Source organism: Colias philodice, chromosome 31 (genome assembly GCF_061535455.1).
Source record: "Colias philodice isolate Cphi_HAF_F1 chromosome 31, ilColPhil1 Martin Lab GWU primary, whole genome shotgun sequence".
NCBI lineage: Eukaryota > Metazoa > Arthropoda > Insecta > Lepidoptera > Pieridae > Colias > Colias philodice.
This window is the reverse complement of record NC_143116.1, coordinates 3,726,936-3,744,223: the sequence shown is the minus strand read 5'-3', so window position 1 is coordinate 3,744,223 and position 17,288 is coordinate 3,726,936. Positions and strand designations below refer to the sequence as shown.

Below are 17,288 nucleotides of genomic sequence, written 5' to 3'. Positions count from 1 at the left end.
AGTACCATTCTCTAATTTGTAGCCGAAATTCGTAAAATCTAATGTTTTATATAGGGGATTCAATGCATTTTTCCAAATATACGTTTGAGCAGAAGCTCTAAGTGCATGCAATTGCAAGGCATCTGATGTGCACGGAATTTTAGACAGATTAATATTAGTACCAAAGCTACGAGAAAAAATTATTTGTCTAGCTTCATCTGCGGTGCTACCTTTTTTACCCAAAATATTTAAATACAAGGTTTCTAAACCTTTCAACTCCTCACTACTTAATACTAAGCCATTACCAAGAGGGACTAAAGCATCACGATTTTCTTTTATTTTCATCATTTCTAAAGCTTTTTTTTTGGTGCCAATTTTACTAGTCGTATCACAGCCCGTAAATGCGTGTAAAGCAGGTTGGTGTTTCAATTTATGCTTAAATAACTTTAAAAAAATTGATTTCAGAAAAAAATATATAAGAAACAAATTGTAGACAATTTAATTATTAATAAGATTGCTCTCTTTAGAAATCTTGATAAAGTTGATAGTTTTTAAGATAAATGATAAATAATGATTCAAGACACAGAGAGGCCGATGCAGCGCATGAGTAAGAGAGAGACGGCGATACAGGTAAGCGGCGCGTACTTGTGAGCGCGCGAAGTTAACAATTAAAAAACAGATATAAACAATGAAATTTTCTTAAATCTCTATTAACAATATTATTAACTATTGTATAGAGAATTGAAAAAAAAATATTACTTATATATTATTTTTTTTTTAAATATATTTTTCATGGGTCGAAAGTACCCAAATTTGAGATTTTTCAAACCTTAAAAAATTCATATCTTTGAAAATATTAACTTTATCGTGAAAAGTAATTGGACCTTTTTTATTGGTATTTCGATAAAAAATATAAAAAAAATTTGTCCGGTTGAAAAATAACAATTCCTTGCAATTGTTTAAACAATTTCGGTTTAAACAATATGGCACCGGGTTGCCCCATGGCAACATGCATTTATATCATCAGTAGGGCAATTTGAAGAGGATCACGTAAAAAAATTGAGGTGGAATAGTTTTCGGTACTCATGCGCCGATTCCTCCTGGACTACTAAGAACAACGAAACTTTACACTAAAATAATTTGACATTGGGTTTAGAAGAGCATTCTGTCGTTTGATGTAAATGCAGCGTAATCTTCTTATATATAAAAATGAATAGCAAAATGTGTTGGTAAGCGCATAACTCGAGAACGGCTGAACCGATTTCGATAATTCTTTTTTTATTATATTCCTGGAAGTACGAGGATGGTTCTTATGTAGAGAAAACGTAAACATGTACCACGGGCGAAGCCGGGGCGGACCGCTAGTAACAAATAATTATTTAAATCTGTATTTAAGAGGGGTTAAAATAAGAGATACATTGTTAAATTCTGGTTAAAAGAAAAAAAAGACTATGTTTCTTCCATAAAAGAACAAGCATACTTACATCCATTCCATCATACATACATAGACACATCAATAGCTTATTACAAACTTTCGTGATTATTATACTAAGAGATATTTGATGTGTAATTGCTTAAAAATCTACCAAATAGAGTATCACACGATGAATAGTTTTAAATCTATATACCTATATAAAACTCAAAGGTGACTGATATAGTGATCTATCAACGCACAGCCCAAACCACTGGACATATCGGGCTGAAATTTGGCATGCAGGTAGATGTCATAACGTAGGCGTCCCCTAAGGAAGGATTTTAGAAAATTCATCCCCCAAGGGGATCAAATAGGGGATGAAAGTTTGTACGATGAAAATTTATCTTTTCCACGCAGGCGAAGCTGCGGGCAACAGCTAGTATAAAATAAAAATGAATAGATATTTCTGGACAATTTTCAAACACGGCACGATCTGATCCCATACTAAGCTTTCGCTTGTGTTATGGAAATCAGATGGCTGATAGACATAAATATATAATTTTTAAATTAATACTTATAACATTATACAACATAGATTATTAACACCCAGACACAGATCAAACATCTATGTTCATCACACAAATGTATGCCCTGGGTGGGAATCGAACCCACACTCTGGCTTGGAAGGGAAAAAAGCATTAAGTAGCTGCTTAGTATTTTATATTTGCAAATTAATCGTGTTTTCTTACATTTATGTTTTTTTTAATTAATCAACTTATATAGATTCTAGACTAGAAATACGTAAAAAGATACTTATTAGGTACATAGTATTTAACACAAATATTGACAAAAGAATGCGCAAAATAATTGTTCATGTGTACTTCGGATTACGTTAGTAGCCACTTGTGTAAACAGTACTTAATGGAATAATTGGTGAAAATGAAAAACCTATATAATGTTTTTCTATAACTAGCTTTGCCGCGCGGTTTCACATGATGCAAGTTATAAAGAAAAAAAAATACATTTATTTGTACCGTTAACATATAAATACAGTTATTATAACAGTAATAATCAAAATTACTTATTCAGTATAAAATGGATATATCTCATTTATTTTTGTTTGTTTAACACTTTATTAGTTATACATGTACAAATATGAAACCTTAGAATTACTTACAGCTAAAAACAGTGTACAACTAACTTGCTGGCCTTATCACTAAGTATTGATCTCTTCCAGGCAACCACGGTAAAAGGTAATGAGCAAATCACTATATCTAAGTGCTTTGAGAATCCAAGGACATTTACGAAACTTAGACTGTCCACTGATTTTCAGTAGACACCACATTGACACTCTGACAGTTGCAGTGTTAATTCAAAAAAATCGCAAATACAATACATTTATATATTATATATTATACAATTATTTCTTCCATTTACAGGTCTTAAACTAATTGGAATTGGAACTCCTAATAAGCAAATAAAATGCTTGTTTCAGGAGGTTCCGCTCTTCCTTAACACTATTACAGAAATAAAATAATATTATGATTGAGTATAATGCAAATCATAAATAAAAACAGAATTTAAGAAAATCTCTGTGTGCGACAGCAAAACATATTATGGATAGAAAAAAAAATATATATCCAATATAATTTCCAACATAATATCCAATGCTATTGAAGTGAAACTCCTTTAGGCGCGCTTTTTACCTTCATGTAGTAAGACAACGATTTTGGAATGAATCTTGCCAAAGAAGTTTCACTTCTGACATGTGTGCTCAGCACACACGCTTTTTTTCATTTTCATTTCCATAGCGAACATAAATGTTAATTTTATAAAGTAGCATATTTACTAAACTGGTGCAACTATAAAGCGCATCACACACGGTGAAGATACTATAATATTTTATGTTAAGATTCTCTAATATAAAATATTACAGTATCTTAAGGTATCCGGTATCAGCGTTCTGACCATCATTTTTCTTTTTGTCATTGTGTACTAACACCCCTGTAGAACCGCCATCCTGTTACAAATGACCCGAAACACTGACATAAAATTTCGGGTCATTTGTAACAGGATGGCGGTTCTACAGGGGTCTTAGTACACAATGACAAAAAGAAAAATGATGGTCGGAACGCTGATACCGGTAGAGAATCTTAACATAAAATATTATAGTATCTTCACCGTGTGTGATGCGCTTAATGCTCTGATATGAAGAAAACAATGTATGTGATATATGTAGGGTCCCGATTGACCTTAGCTTTGGCGAAAATTGTTGAAAATCTTTGTGCCAAATTTAATATAGATTTGAATTATTGTGTGGGTAATGGAAATTACAGCTCGGTTATGGCATCAGCCCCCCTATGCAAGTGGCTTGTTGTTAGCGTAGCGTTCAATAGAATAGACTACGAATGTGTGAGATTGACGTAAGCTGTAGATAAACGTATCTACAGCTTACGTCAATCTCATACATTCGTAGATAAACGTATCTACAGCTTACGTCAATCTCATACATTCGTAGTCTATTCTATTGAACGCTACGCTAACAGAAAGCCACTTGCATAGGGGGGCAGATACACGTATCTACAGCTTACGTCAATCTCATACATTCGTAGTCTATTCTATTGAACGCTACGCTAACAGAAAGCCACTTGCATAGGGGGGCAGATACGAAAGGTGCCGTGAAAGAAAGAAAATAGCCATTCATAAGTGTCGCTGAAAATCAGCTCTGCAGTAAAAGCCTATGCTTTTTATTGTAAAATGCTGAGCGGCAATCCTTTTTAACCGACTTCAAAAAAAGGAGGAGGTTATAGCATGTAGGTTAAGTAGATTGTAAGTAGATAAATTTTTAATTGTAAATTGCTAAGAGTTTATTATTATTATTATTTATTTATTATTCGCGCCAAATTATGCCCATGCATCAACCATGTTCTTAATAACTCCTTGGCTAGATCATCCAAAGATGTCTCGTAATACATCTGGCACAGTGAAAAAAGTTGTGGCATTCGCACATGCATCTTAGGAGACATGATATTTTTAAAAAAGAACTTGGCGTTGCCTTACGTTTCTGTGAGACACGTTGGGTGGAGAGTCATGAGAAATTTGTAAAGAAAGAAATTTGTATCATTGTAGTTTCTGTAATAACAGTTTTCATCACTATACTACTCGTATGTTATAGTACTCACTATTTGTATATTATAGGCACAGTATTACAATATTATTTCCTAGGAAATATGGTAATACTGTGTTATAGGTGTGTCTTGTAAGCAGCCGTAAACCTTTTAAGAATAAAATGAAATAAAAAAAACAATATTATTTTTTTAGATGCGTTATTGAATCCATACTAATATTATAAATGCGAAAGTAACTCTGTCTGTCTGTCTGTTACTCAATCACGCCTAAACTACTGAACCAATTTGCATGAAATTTGGTATGGAGATATTTTGATACCCGAGAAAGGACATAGGCTACCTTTTATTGCGAAATATGTACCACGGGTGAAGCCGGGGCGGACCTCTAGTAATTAATAATTTCATTATTTTATATACCTACAGTTCTTTGGCATATTATGATGATATAATATGCAGTTACATATTTTGTAAATTGTAATACTGGCATGATTTAAAAGAGCAACTATGGAGTTTCTTGTCTGTTCTTCTCCGTAGATACTGCTTTCCGAATCGGTGGTAAATGTTAAAAATATGTAATGACGATTCAAAACTGCTTCTAGAAGAACTCTAATTGAATAAATAAATATTTGAGTTTGTGTTTGTATAAAACAACTATTTTGGCCATAAAGATCTAAACATTTACAAAATGGCGGATTAATTCTATTAATTAAATTGTTTTTTCTTTATTTACAAATACTATTATTAGGAATGTCAATACAAGTCGTATAATCGTCCCCTGGTAGCATTTATATCAATTTGGGAGACGGTTTAAGCTTTAGGGGAGGTTGGGGTGGAATGGAACTTTTTCGTGAAATTTTATGTAGAGTATAAAAATCAGGTTTTCTTTTTTTCTTGACGGTTGACTTGTATGGTAGTGACCCTGCCTTTCAAGCCAGTGGTCGTGGGTTCGATTCCGATATCAGATATAATATTTGTGTGATGAATATAGATGTTTGCTCTAGGTCTGGGTGTTAAATATCTATATAAGTAAGTATTTATTAAAAATTATATATGCATGATTATCAGCCATCTGGTTTCCATAACACAAGCGAAAACTTAGTATGGGATCCGATCGTACCGTGTGGGAATTTGCCCTGAAATATTTATTTATTCTTTCACAATATAATATAGCTTATGAAGGTTACCTTTATGTTGTTTTATTTTCTAATCTTTATCAGCCGTACAAATAAACGAGGTATAGCATTTTATGCAAAGAATAAACTAAGAATAAGGAAAAATCATACAAATAAACACGAAATAAATGTAACCTAGTATAACTTCGTAATAAGTATTCATACTAATGCTATTCCGTCCTTATTACGGCTACCACCCTAGTATAAGTCTGACATAACCGAGTTATAACATATCTTTTAGTACATTGTGCTGTGTTTTACAAGTTTTAGAAGCAATTTTATCTCTTAATATCTTCAAATCTTAGCAATGAGAGTAATACGGGAAGTAGAAAAAGTTGAGCAAATTAATAATTTCATTACGTACCTATTGAAATGGAAAATTTTGTATGAAATGTCAAAATACGCGAAATTATGAAAAACCCTTTTGATATTTATAATGATTTATTTATTTACAACATGCGCCAAACCATACATACATAAAACTTATTAATTCTAAACTTATCACAATAATATACACTTTCGTTGAAAATATAAATCTTCTAAGCCTGGAGTTGTATGTTTTGAGTACCAGTTATTTGGCAACTCTCTATCTCAAGGTGGGTTTATCTTCTGTTCTCCAGATATTGGATAGCGTTATCTATCATTTGCTTGCATATTTAATGATATATTTAAATTATTTCCAATAAATATTTAAAAAATAAATAAACAGAACATCGTATGATGAAACTTCACAACAAATTCGACGAAGTCTAACGAGCGTCAGCAAAATGACAGCACCAAGGCTTAACCGTAGACAATTTCAATGTTTTTCATAATTTTGTGAATGAATTGCGACGTTGCCGCTTTGCGCCTATTGCATAGCGTGAGCATAGTTACATCGACGTTATTCCAAATTTATTTGTAAGAAATTATGACATCCTTATTCTTTATTTATTCTTATCATATCTATGCATTGCATAAGGTTTGAATAAGCAAGTTTTTATTTGTACGGCTGTAAGAAGTTATGACTACTATCATTAAAAAGCAAAGCTTGTTTAATTATTTATCTCATACATATTTGAAAAGCTCTCTCTTCATTTCACATACCAACAATCCATACTAATATTATAAATGCGAAAGAAACTCTGTCTGTCTGTCTGTTACTCAATCACGCCTAAACTACTGAACCAATTTGCATGAAATTTGGTATGGAGATATTTTGATACCCGAGAAAGGACATAGGCTACCTTTTATTGCGAAATATGTACCACGGGCGAAGCCGGGGCGGACCTCTAGTTGTTTATAAGTACAAATTTAATAAGGCATTATCTCGTTTAGCTGTCATAAGTTTTGTTTTGTAAAGTAGGTAAATAATAATCTAAAGAAAATGTATAATTACCTCCTGACTTACCCATTATCTCCGCTCGTCATCCTGTCAACCCGTTTAAACGGAATAAAAACTTAAATATAACCTCAATCCATATTTATACAAAATATTTTTCCAAAACCAGCAGCTTTTGAATTTCCTTACTATACTGATAGAATATTTTCAAAACCAGCTAAGTTGTTTTTGATTTTGATACGTAAGGGCATTTTTTGTTTGTAACGAGTACAAGTAAACAAAACATGGCCTCTTTATGTGAACCAAGCTTCATCCTCTACAATTTAGCGTTTGTAATTCAACATTAGCCAAATTATAATTCAAAAAAAGGTTCTTTTCTGTACTAAGCTTACCCTACTTTGCCCAACCTCCCCTATCTATTACCATAGATTTTCAATCACTGCTGGTATATAAGACATCTCCAGTGGAAGAAAACATCAGTAACCATCCATCCATACATCCAAGATGGCCGCTGTTCTTCGTAGAATCCTTTTTTCTTTATTACTTGTAATTGCATATAGTTTTATGGTACATGCCGATGATACTAAGGTAAATATAATTCAATTATAATTATTAAATATATATCTATATTATATACTCTATACCAAAATATTATACAGCTGAAGAGTGTGTTTGTTTGAACGCGCTTATCTCAGGAACCACAGGTCCGAGTTGAAATATTATTTCACTGTTAGATAGTCCATTTATAGAGGAAGGCTATAGGCTATATATCATCACGCTAAGACCAACAGGAGCGGAGCAATTTGGGTAAAACCGCGAGGCACAACTAGACTAGAATAATCTATACTTAGGTATATTATAATGCTGAAGAGTTTATCTGTTTGAACGCGCTAATCTCAAGAACTACTGGTCCGATTTGAAAAATACTCATACCTGTGTATCCACTCCATTTTTGAAAAGAAAGTCTTAGCCTTATGATTGAACGCACTTGGCTGGTTATTATAGGTATGGATTGTAAATGTGATGATTCTTCATAGGATGAAGGTCAAGACAGAGGAGCACATGGTGCGCGCGCTGGTGTGTGGTTCGGACCTCGTCTTGGTAAGAGATCACAACGGAATGGTGACTCAAGGTAATTATAACCATGTGTAGTTCGATCCAACTTGAGAGATAGGATAGTTTAAACATGTAGGTACCACGGGCGAAGCCAGGACGGACCGCTAGTAAGTTACATATATGTTATTCTGGTCCATAAGCTATATCTCTGCCAAGTATCATCAAAATCGGTTCAGTGGTTGATGTCTACAGAGACATTCTACACACACAAATATTATATAGAGAAATGAAATTATTGTATTGACTATTTTAATGTTAAAAGAAAATTACTGTTTGTAATTTTGTTAGATCAAGCTATATTTTGTACTAGCTTTCCGCCCGCGCAGTCAAAGAAAAACCCGCATAGTTCCCGTTCCCGTGGGATTTCCGGGATAAAACCTATCCTATGTCCTTTCTCGGGTATCAAAATATCTCTATACCAAATTTCATGCAAATTGGTTCAGTAGTTGAGGCGTGATTGAGTAACAGACAGACAGACAGAGTTACTTTCGCATTTATAATATTAGTATGGATTGGATACAGTTATACAGGGTGTCCCACTATTGGTATACTAAGCGCGAAGGGACTTAGTTTTGTATACACTGATCACGTAAATAATACTTAAACAACAAAATTACGTCAAGAATTTTTTGCTAAATTTTTCCTTAAAATCCATGTATTCTTCTCTAGCTTCGCGCAGCCGGCATATACCGCTTGGCTAATGTGGGCATTTTGTCTATGAAAACATAATTTTCCAAGAAAGTTCACCTGCGTATGGCAAAGGCGGGTTGCTTGTTGTCATATATTTGAAAAAAAAAATGCGTCTGGAATTTTTTAAGTATTTTAACGTATGCAAAACTATAACCTCCTTTGAGCTTAGTATACCAACAGTGGGACACACTGTGTACTACTTACCAATATTAAAAATACTTTCATCATTTCAAAGCTATATTCTTTTCGTTGCTATAAAGAATTATTTAATATGAATTTGAAAAAATGAAAAAATGCTATACATGTATTATGTATATAAATCTAATGCCGCAATTACACACTTATGTGAATAGCGAGCCGAATAACGATTCTTTATATCCATACTAATATTATAAATGCGAAAGTAACTCTGTCTGTCTGTCTGTTACTTAATCACGCCTTAACTACTGAACCAATTTGCATGAAATTTGGTATATTTATAGAGATATTATAGAGATATTTTGATACCCGAGAAAGGACATAGGCTACCTTTTATTGCGAAATATGTACCACGGGCGAAGCCGGGGCGGACCTCTAGTATACCATATTTTACAGAATCGTGTTCGTTATTCGCTTCGCCATTCAAATGTGTGAATTCGGTATAACTATTAGATAGAATAACTAAATCATTAATTTTCAGAGTTTCTCTCCTGCGTTTGATTGAAGCAGCTGACCTTTTGAGGTACTACTATGATCAACTGCCTTATGAATTACAAAATGACGGTATGTAATAGTGTAGCATAAGAGCCAGCGCGCACGAGCAACTTTGTCTCCGCAACTATTTTGTCTCTCCACCCATGGGCTAGTATGAAAGTGCGCGCACGTAGCGACGCAACTCCCCATACAAATTTATGGGAGAGACAAAATAGTTGCGGAGACAAAGTTGCTCGTGCGCGCTGGCTCTTAGCATATTTTTTCAAACTCGAACTCAAACATTTATTTATTCCATTAGACTTCTTATTTTACTTTTGAACCGTCGTTACATTTTTTTACATTAACCACCGATTCGGAAAGCAGTATGTATGGAGAAGAACCGGCAAGAAACTCCATATAGTTGCTCTATAAGTGAAATAAAATACGATCTTTTTAGATCAAGTAATAGGTAAAACTGTTTATTTTACAGATAACACAATATTCACACCAAAATTAGGCCGTTCTACAAAGGACAACGTCGAATTTACCCCTCGTCTTGGTAGACGGCAAAATGAACAAGAGATGCCATCAACAAATAGCGATTATGACATGTAAGTATCTATATTTGAAGTGAAACTTCTTTAGGCGCGTTGAGAGTAAAATTTCAAGATCACGTCATGGTAATATCGTCACATCAGGTCACGTAAGGCGATGATTTTGCTATTTTTGAATCTTGCCGATGTTCACTTCTGACACGTGTGCTCAACACACAAGCTCTTTTTTATTTAATGAATGACAGGAAAATATAATATTTTACACTAGTAAATAGATTATAATGCACAGTTACACGCAAACCATTTTTTATATAAATATGAAAGGTCAGTCAGTAATAGTTTCAGATTATTTATTTATTTAAGTAACACAACATCATACATTGACCGTCTCCTTGGTACAGTGGTTGACGCGTGAGCATAGAACCGAGGGGTCCTGGGTTCGATTCCCGGTGGAGACGAATAAAAAAAATGTCTCTGTATGGCAGGACACAGAAGGCTGATCACCTACTTGTCCCTAAAGAAAAATCGATCAGTGAAACAGATGTATAATGCATCTGCCCCTTACCCCACTTGGGGACATGGGACTTCACTTCACATCATACATTATATAAAGTTTTATAGAAATACATGTTGAACATATTATTAAGATTAAAAAAAAGCACTTGACTAGTCTACTCTGAAATAACTTTAGGTTAAATAGGTCCGGTCAGATTAACAAAAAATCTTGGTCCAAATTAAAGAAAATTGATCCAATATGCAAACATACAAGTATACAAAACATATTATGAAGGTAATATAGGCGTGTTTATTAATTAGTTTTTACCATCTTTAATTTATAAATAGTTATTTATCATATAACTAGGTTTCCGCCCGCGCAGTCAAAGAAAAACCCGCATAGTTCCCGTTCCCGTGGGATTTCCGGGATTGCGTCATTTTCCCGGGATAAAAAGTAGCCTATGTCCTTTCTCGGGTATCAAAATATCTCCATACCAAATTTGATGAAAATTGGTTCAGTAGTTTAGGCGTGATTGAGTAACAGACAGACAGACAGAGTTACTTTCGCATTTATAATATTAGTATGGATTGTTTCAGGTACAGACAGGAGCCTATGATGACGGATCCGCGAAGCAATCATTTCTCCCCACGACTCGGGAGAAATTACAATTTTTCCCCACGATTAGGTCGAGAATTATCTTATGGTAAGAAATATTAACTGTAGGAATATAAGCTGAATTTGTTTGTATGAACGTGCAAATTTCAGAAACTGCTATTATTATTTTACCGTTGGATATGTACGTGATCATCGAGTGGCTAAGGCTTTAGATTTTTTTTAATACAATAGAACTTTTAAATGATCATAATGTTAAATGGTTGTAGGTACCTACATTTATTAGTAAAACGAAATATACTGTATGTATGTATAATATTAATGTATTTATTTTATTCTATTAAAATTATAACGAACTCTTGATAGTTGATTGGTTTCATTCAGTGAAATTGAGCTATGCTTTACATTCATACTAGAGTCACTTGTCACAACTCAAAATGGCTAAGATTATTCATATGTTCGTATAATATGATAATTATTAAGCTATTGCATAGCTTCTATCGCGGGCCTTGAGCGCGGGGACCGAATCGAGAAATTCCGTAACGAAAAAACCTCACGCTCCCCACTCCGACGGACACGGAGGTGTGGCTTGAAGGCATAGCATGCAATAGCTTTACCGCGGCAGTCCCCGAGTGCCACACGTCTTTTTTTATTTTCAGATCTATATCCAAGCGTCAGGGTGGCAAGGAGCACGAACGACACAAAGTCAAATTAAATTAAATTAAATAAATAAATAATTGTTCACAACTACCCTCTTTTGTAAAGTTTTGGACAAATATGTTTAAGTGTTAATAAAATTATATTGAAGAATTATAAAGTGTTTTTTTTTCTTTGTGAATAAATTTTTCCTGTCTTTGCAAATTATTTGTTTCTGTTTGTTTGTCAGTATTTTAGAGGAATCTCACGAAAATTGCTGCATCGAATTGAATACAGTTCTCGACATATTGATAGACTTTATGATTATACTAGGTTCCATTTACATACCTACCTTGTCTTAATTTCTACATTTCTTAAAAAAACACGACAAATAAATTAATAATTGATTTTAAACTTTAATTACTAATTACAATTTAATTGTATTGTGTTTATTGTTGGTTGGTTAGCGACGACGCGGTTGGCGCAGTGGTAAAGTAATTGCCTACTGAGCCGACGGTCCCGGGTTCGATCCCCGGTCAGGGCAAATATTTGTGTGATGAACTCAATTATTTGTTCTTGGGTCTGGGTGTTATTATCTATATATGTATTTATTAAATATTATATTTATCGTCGCCTAGTACCCACAACACAAGCCTTAATTGAGCTTACTGTGGGACTAGGTCGATTTGTGTAATAATGTCCTATAATATTTATTTATTTATTTTATTTATTGTGTCTGGTGGAATCAAATAAATGTGTCTTTCTTTCTTTCTAAATCGAAATGAAAGAACCTTATTTCAAAAAAAGCACGTAGAAAATGTATTAAAATTTAAAGGTATACAAAACAATATCATATGTAAACACTTTAAAACTGCAATATCAACATCTTTATGATTTCAAAACAATGATTTTATAGTCGTAACAAAAATGGATTTTTTATCGTACATATTACAAATCTGTGAGTGTTACTCGTATTTTATATTAAGCGTTTATATATTAATTTAATTTGCAATCTTAAGTGAAGTCTCATGTCCCCTAATGGGGTAAGGGGCAGATGCATTATACATCTGTTTCACTGATCGGTTTTCTTTAGGGACAAGTAGGTGATCAGCCTTCTGTGCCCTGCCAGACCGAGACATTTTTTTCTTCTTCGTCTCCACCGGGAATCGAACCCAGGAACCCTCGGTTCTACGCCCACGCGTCAACCACTGTACCAAGCAGACGGTCAATTTTCAATCTTACTAAGTAATTAAGTACTAAAATATTATCCTAATAAATATTAATATATTATTATATTAATATTTATAATAATGATCTTTGATTAAAGATATCCCAGAAAAACTAAAAATGACTTACACTTGTATACTCATATTATAACCTAAGACCTCATTCGCACGAGAGTTAAAAAAGCGTTGCGTTAAAACCCGGCGTTGGCGCTTTTTAAACGTTCTCTCTGTGGTTGTTCATACTAACGCTTTAAAATCACTCATGTCTCGTCTCTGGCTTCAGTAAGACGTGGAAATGGTTTCTGCTAAAATAATTACGTAATGTCAGTTGCGTAATATCTTTATGATATTTATATTATTATATTTGCTTAGAATTCTTCGGAAAGTTTGTTCTTAATAAACTACTTGTAGGTACCTACTTAGGTATTTGTTCAAACTCGTCATCGATAAACATGTTACTTAAAGGAATATGATAAAAAAACCTACTGTTTTAATTTTTATATGTTAGGTATATTTGAAAGAAAGAGAGATTGGCACTAGCGATTTGTGTTATTAAAAGACGAAAAAGGAAACAAAAGGCATTCTGGGTACATCCTCTGAATGAACAGAGATACTTAAAAGGGCAGTTTGTGACACTGTACGAAGAGTTAAGGCAATACCCCGGAATTTTTTTAATTATTTTCAAATGTCTATAAAGATTTTGAATACAGGAACGGACGAGACTCCACATCTATAATTAATAGTTCGGGATCAACAATCCACGACATCGTATCGATTTTCTGATGATTATAAGCACAACAAACACGTGCTACCGCTGAGCGAGCGTGCGGCATACTGAACGCAGCGCCGGCGCTTTTTTAGCGCTCGTCTGAATAATAGTAAGAAGTTTCCTATGGTCTATTTTATTTAACGCCCAACGCCGAGCGTTGAAAATAGAACACTGCGCGATAAAAAAGCGTCGCGCTTTAAAAGCGCTGACGTGTGAACATATACTTGGGAATGCATTTGTTCTATTTGGACGCTTTTTTAACGGACGTTAAAAAAGCTCTCGTGTGAATGAGGTCTAAGTGAGTACTTTCCGCCCGCGGCTTCGCCTGCATTTTTGCCTGAACCTATCCTATGTGTTAATCCAAGTTACCCTCTATATTTGTGCTAAATTGTTGTAATCGGTTCAGTAGTATTTGCGTGAAAGTAACAAACAAACATACATACACATACATCCATCCTCACAAACTTTCGCATTTATAATATTAGTAGGGTACAATTTTGCTGTTTTAATATTTAAATAGTTACATAATAACTTTTTGAACTCATTCATTTCAGGTATATTATGTTGTAGTGTCACATACATAAATTGCTACGTTCTATTCGCCGCCAATGTAGCAGATTTTAAAAGAATAGCTGAAAAACTAGGCTCAGAAAAACTAATAAACCAATTACTCCAGATACCACATGACTCAACTTTCAAAAACTTTAAACAAGTTATTGCAAGAAAAGAAAGGATAGATAATAGTAAATATAATATAGAAGACAGAGATAAATATATCAAGAAACCTATTGCAAGACAGAGAGAACCTAAATCCAGTCTAAATTTAAAAGAAGACGGCACTAAAATTGATTTTGAAGAATTAGTTGAAAGAGTCAAACAGAGATTGGAAAGTGAATTTAAAAATAAATATAAGGGTCAGGTCGTTCGAGAAAATGCGCAAAATACAGAAATAGTAAATACAAAGAATATAAAGGAATATACAGAAGGACATATACAAATGCGACCTAAAAAGAAAATTTACAAACATAATGTTAATATCAAAAGTACTATAAGGACTACGACAACTTCACCAGTAATAGATGACAATAATTATGATTATGAGGATGCAATGCCCCAAAACGATGAAAGCCATGAAAGAACAGAAGTCAATATTGAAGCTAAGAACAATAAAAGGGAACCAATGTACGGAGAAGCAATGCTATACGAAGCTGATACTAAATCTCCAAAAATAAACATCAAATATGAATTACTACACAATAAAACTAAGGTTTACTATGATAATATATACGATTTCGAAACAGAACATACAAATAATCAACAAGACGATTTACCGTTTAAAAAGATTACAATGAAAGAGGACAGTTATGATTACGTGGCACCTCCTAAAGAAAGGAACATATACGCTAGCAAAGAAACTACAGCACATAATAGATACAAAATACGAAACAGATTAAAAATATCCCCAGATTATAAAACACAAACGGAATCGAACGACTATGTAGATGACGTCACAGTTGGTTCACAAGAAATCAAAGCAAGGACAGAAAAACTATGGTATGACGATGATGACACAAGAATAGTATCCGATGAAAGATTAAAAGGTACAGGAGTACCAACAAGACAAACATATAAAATTGTAACTCCTAATTATTACGCTAGCTTACCTACTATAGCCGAAAGGTATGATTTCAATGAGCCCTTGCCAGAAAGGGATAGAGAGAGAGAAAACGTTAAATATATTGGCAACCCACCAGCAAGGATAAATAAAAAGATTAGGTTATAATACTTTGTTTTTTATTGTCCTGTTTATAAACGAAGTTTTAAAAAATAGAAGATTAACATATTATGATATAAATATGATAGTAATCTATACTAATATTATAAAACTGATGAATTTGTTTGTTTGTTTGAACGCGCTAATCTCAAGAACTACTGGTCCGATTTGAAAAATTCTTTCGGTGTTGGATAGCCCATTTATCGAGGAAGGCTATAGGCACAGACTAATAATAATATACTACGCTATAGGCTATAATATATCATCACGGTAAGACAAACAGAAGCGGAACCACGCGGGTGAAACCGCGGAGTGCTGCTAATTGTTCTATAAAATGTATGTATCTACTTCTTATTGTATGAAACAGACACTATAAAAATACAATAGCGAACTATTTCTTAAAGTATGCCTACACGGTGTGTATTATCACTACATAGTATAAAAAAGTCGCTTTCTCTGTCCCTATATCCCTATGTAAGCTTACATCTTTAAAACTACGCACGGATTTTGAAGCAGTTTTTTTTATAGAGTGATTCTTGATAAAGATTTATAAAAATTAAATACTATTGAAGTGGATTACTTACGTTTATTATACTTCTAAAAATATACATACATAGTATCTATACTCTCTCTTTAATCGCCTACCTTCGATATACAATGAAAAATGTTCTACTCCTGACATATTTAACAGTCCTCGCAATCGTTTTTAAATCAATGTAATTAAAATATTATCAAACGTACCTAACAGATTTTAATCATGCACTCGCACACATACACAAACATACCCAAACTTAAAATATTTATACAAATCAAACACATTCGTAGCGATTTTATGTGTTTGTAAAGAACCAATAGTATCGCTTCAAACGCTAAATGCTTCAAACTTCAAACTAAATGAAGCCATATGATTGGTTATTTTAAACACATTCCTAACTACATATCCTCGCACATTATTGATGGAAAAGCATCCTTAGGGGATCTCTTATTTAATAGTAGCATGTAAACAGACAAACAGATTAATATATTAATAATATTAGTAAGTATTCATTGTACAAGGTGTCTTTTTTCTAAAAAAGTATTATGTGTAGACGAATTCATGATATCGTAGTAGTATAAATAAATATTACAATGCAATAACTTTTGCAGCAATAAAATACGCTAACAGAAACAAAATGTCGCTTATGCTCACTAGAATTCTGATTTCTGTACTGTATAATATTTTATTTTTTACCATAATTGAATCAACAGACTTAATCATCAAAATACCATTAAAAGTAGATAATTTAAATCCAATAAACCAATATATTTACACAAATAGAGGATTAAAGCCATTATCTTTGGACAATATAATGAACTACAAGGAATTCCCGCGCAAATTTGCGTTTCGAGAAAAAAAATATATCGATTTTGCAAAACAAGATGGCGGCATACATGGTACTTTTGATGCGTTTTCTGCTAAACGACGTGTGTAAAGAAAATATAAATTTATTATGAAATTTGTTTTTTATTTGTATTATTGAAGTTAACCTACTCTATACTTTTTGTTCGATTTTAGGTGAGTAAAATTATAAAATTTTTAACATATTTTAAACGATGAATCAAAAAGCATGTAATTTCTGAAAGTATTGTCAGTAAGAATAACAAAATAGTGGTAGGGCTGATTTTTCAATGCTTGGATAAAACTTATCCGTCCAATAAAGTATTACTACACGATAATATTAAATAGTTT

The 17,288-nt window shown here is 33.2% G+C and overlaps 3 protein-coding genes across 3 annotated transcripts in view; 2 read left to right on the top strand and 1 right to left on the bottom strand.

Moving 5' to 3' along the window:
* LOC149475207 (uncharacterized) overlaps positions 1–7,087 on the bottom strand; it is a 30,727-nt gene extending 23,640 nt beyond the window's left edge. The window contains exon 1 of the mRNA XM_089713738.1: positions 7,084–7,087. Coding sequence (XP_089569864.1) covers positions 7,084–7,087 — 4 coding nt within the window. The remainder of the gene's footprint in view (positions 1–7,083) is intronic.
* A 360-nt stretch (positions 7,088–7,447) lies between these two features.
* LOC149475206 (PBAN-type neuropeptides-like) lies at positions 7,448–11,940 on the top strand. Its single transcript, XM_089713702.1, has 6 exons — positions 7,448–7,602; positions 8,052–8,146; positions 9,500–9,582; positions 9,983–10,103; positions 11,139–11,245; positions 11,814–11,940. The coding sequence occupies exons 1-6, from the start codon at positions 7,519–7,521 to the stop codon at positions 11,867–11,869; spliced, it is 546 nt and encodes a 181-aa protein (XP_089569828.1). The 5' UTR covers positions 7,448–7,518; the 3' UTR covers positions 11,870–11,940.
* A 1,197-nt stretch (positions 11,941–13,137) lies between these two features.
* LOC149475205 (uncharacterized) lies at positions 13,138–15,771 on the top strand. The gene is made up of 2 exons (XM_089713736.1): positions 13,138–13,150; positions 14,340–15,771. The coding sequence occupies exons 1-2, from the start codon at positions 13,138–13,140 to the stop codon at positions 15,566–15,568; spliced, it is 1,242 nt and encodes a 413-aa protein (XP_089569862.1). The 3' UTR covers positions 15,569–15,771.
* The last annotated feature ends 1,517 nt before the right edge of the window (positions 15,772–17,288 follow it).

Excerpts from the sequence above, each read along its gene's own strand:
- LOC149475206 (XM_089713702.1), top strand. The coding sequence starts at position 7,519 with ATGGCCGCTGTTCTTCGTAGAATCCTTTTTTCTTTATTACTTGTAATT. Across the intron at positions 8,147-9,499 it reads CAACGGAATGGTGACTCAAG|AGTTTCTCTCCTGCGTTTGA; the intron begins GTAATTATAACC and ends ATTAATTTTCAG. Across the intron at positions 11,246-11,813 it reads AGGTCGAGAATTATCTTATG|ATCTATATCCAAGCGTCAGG; the intron begins GTAAGAAATATT and ends TTTTATTTTCAG.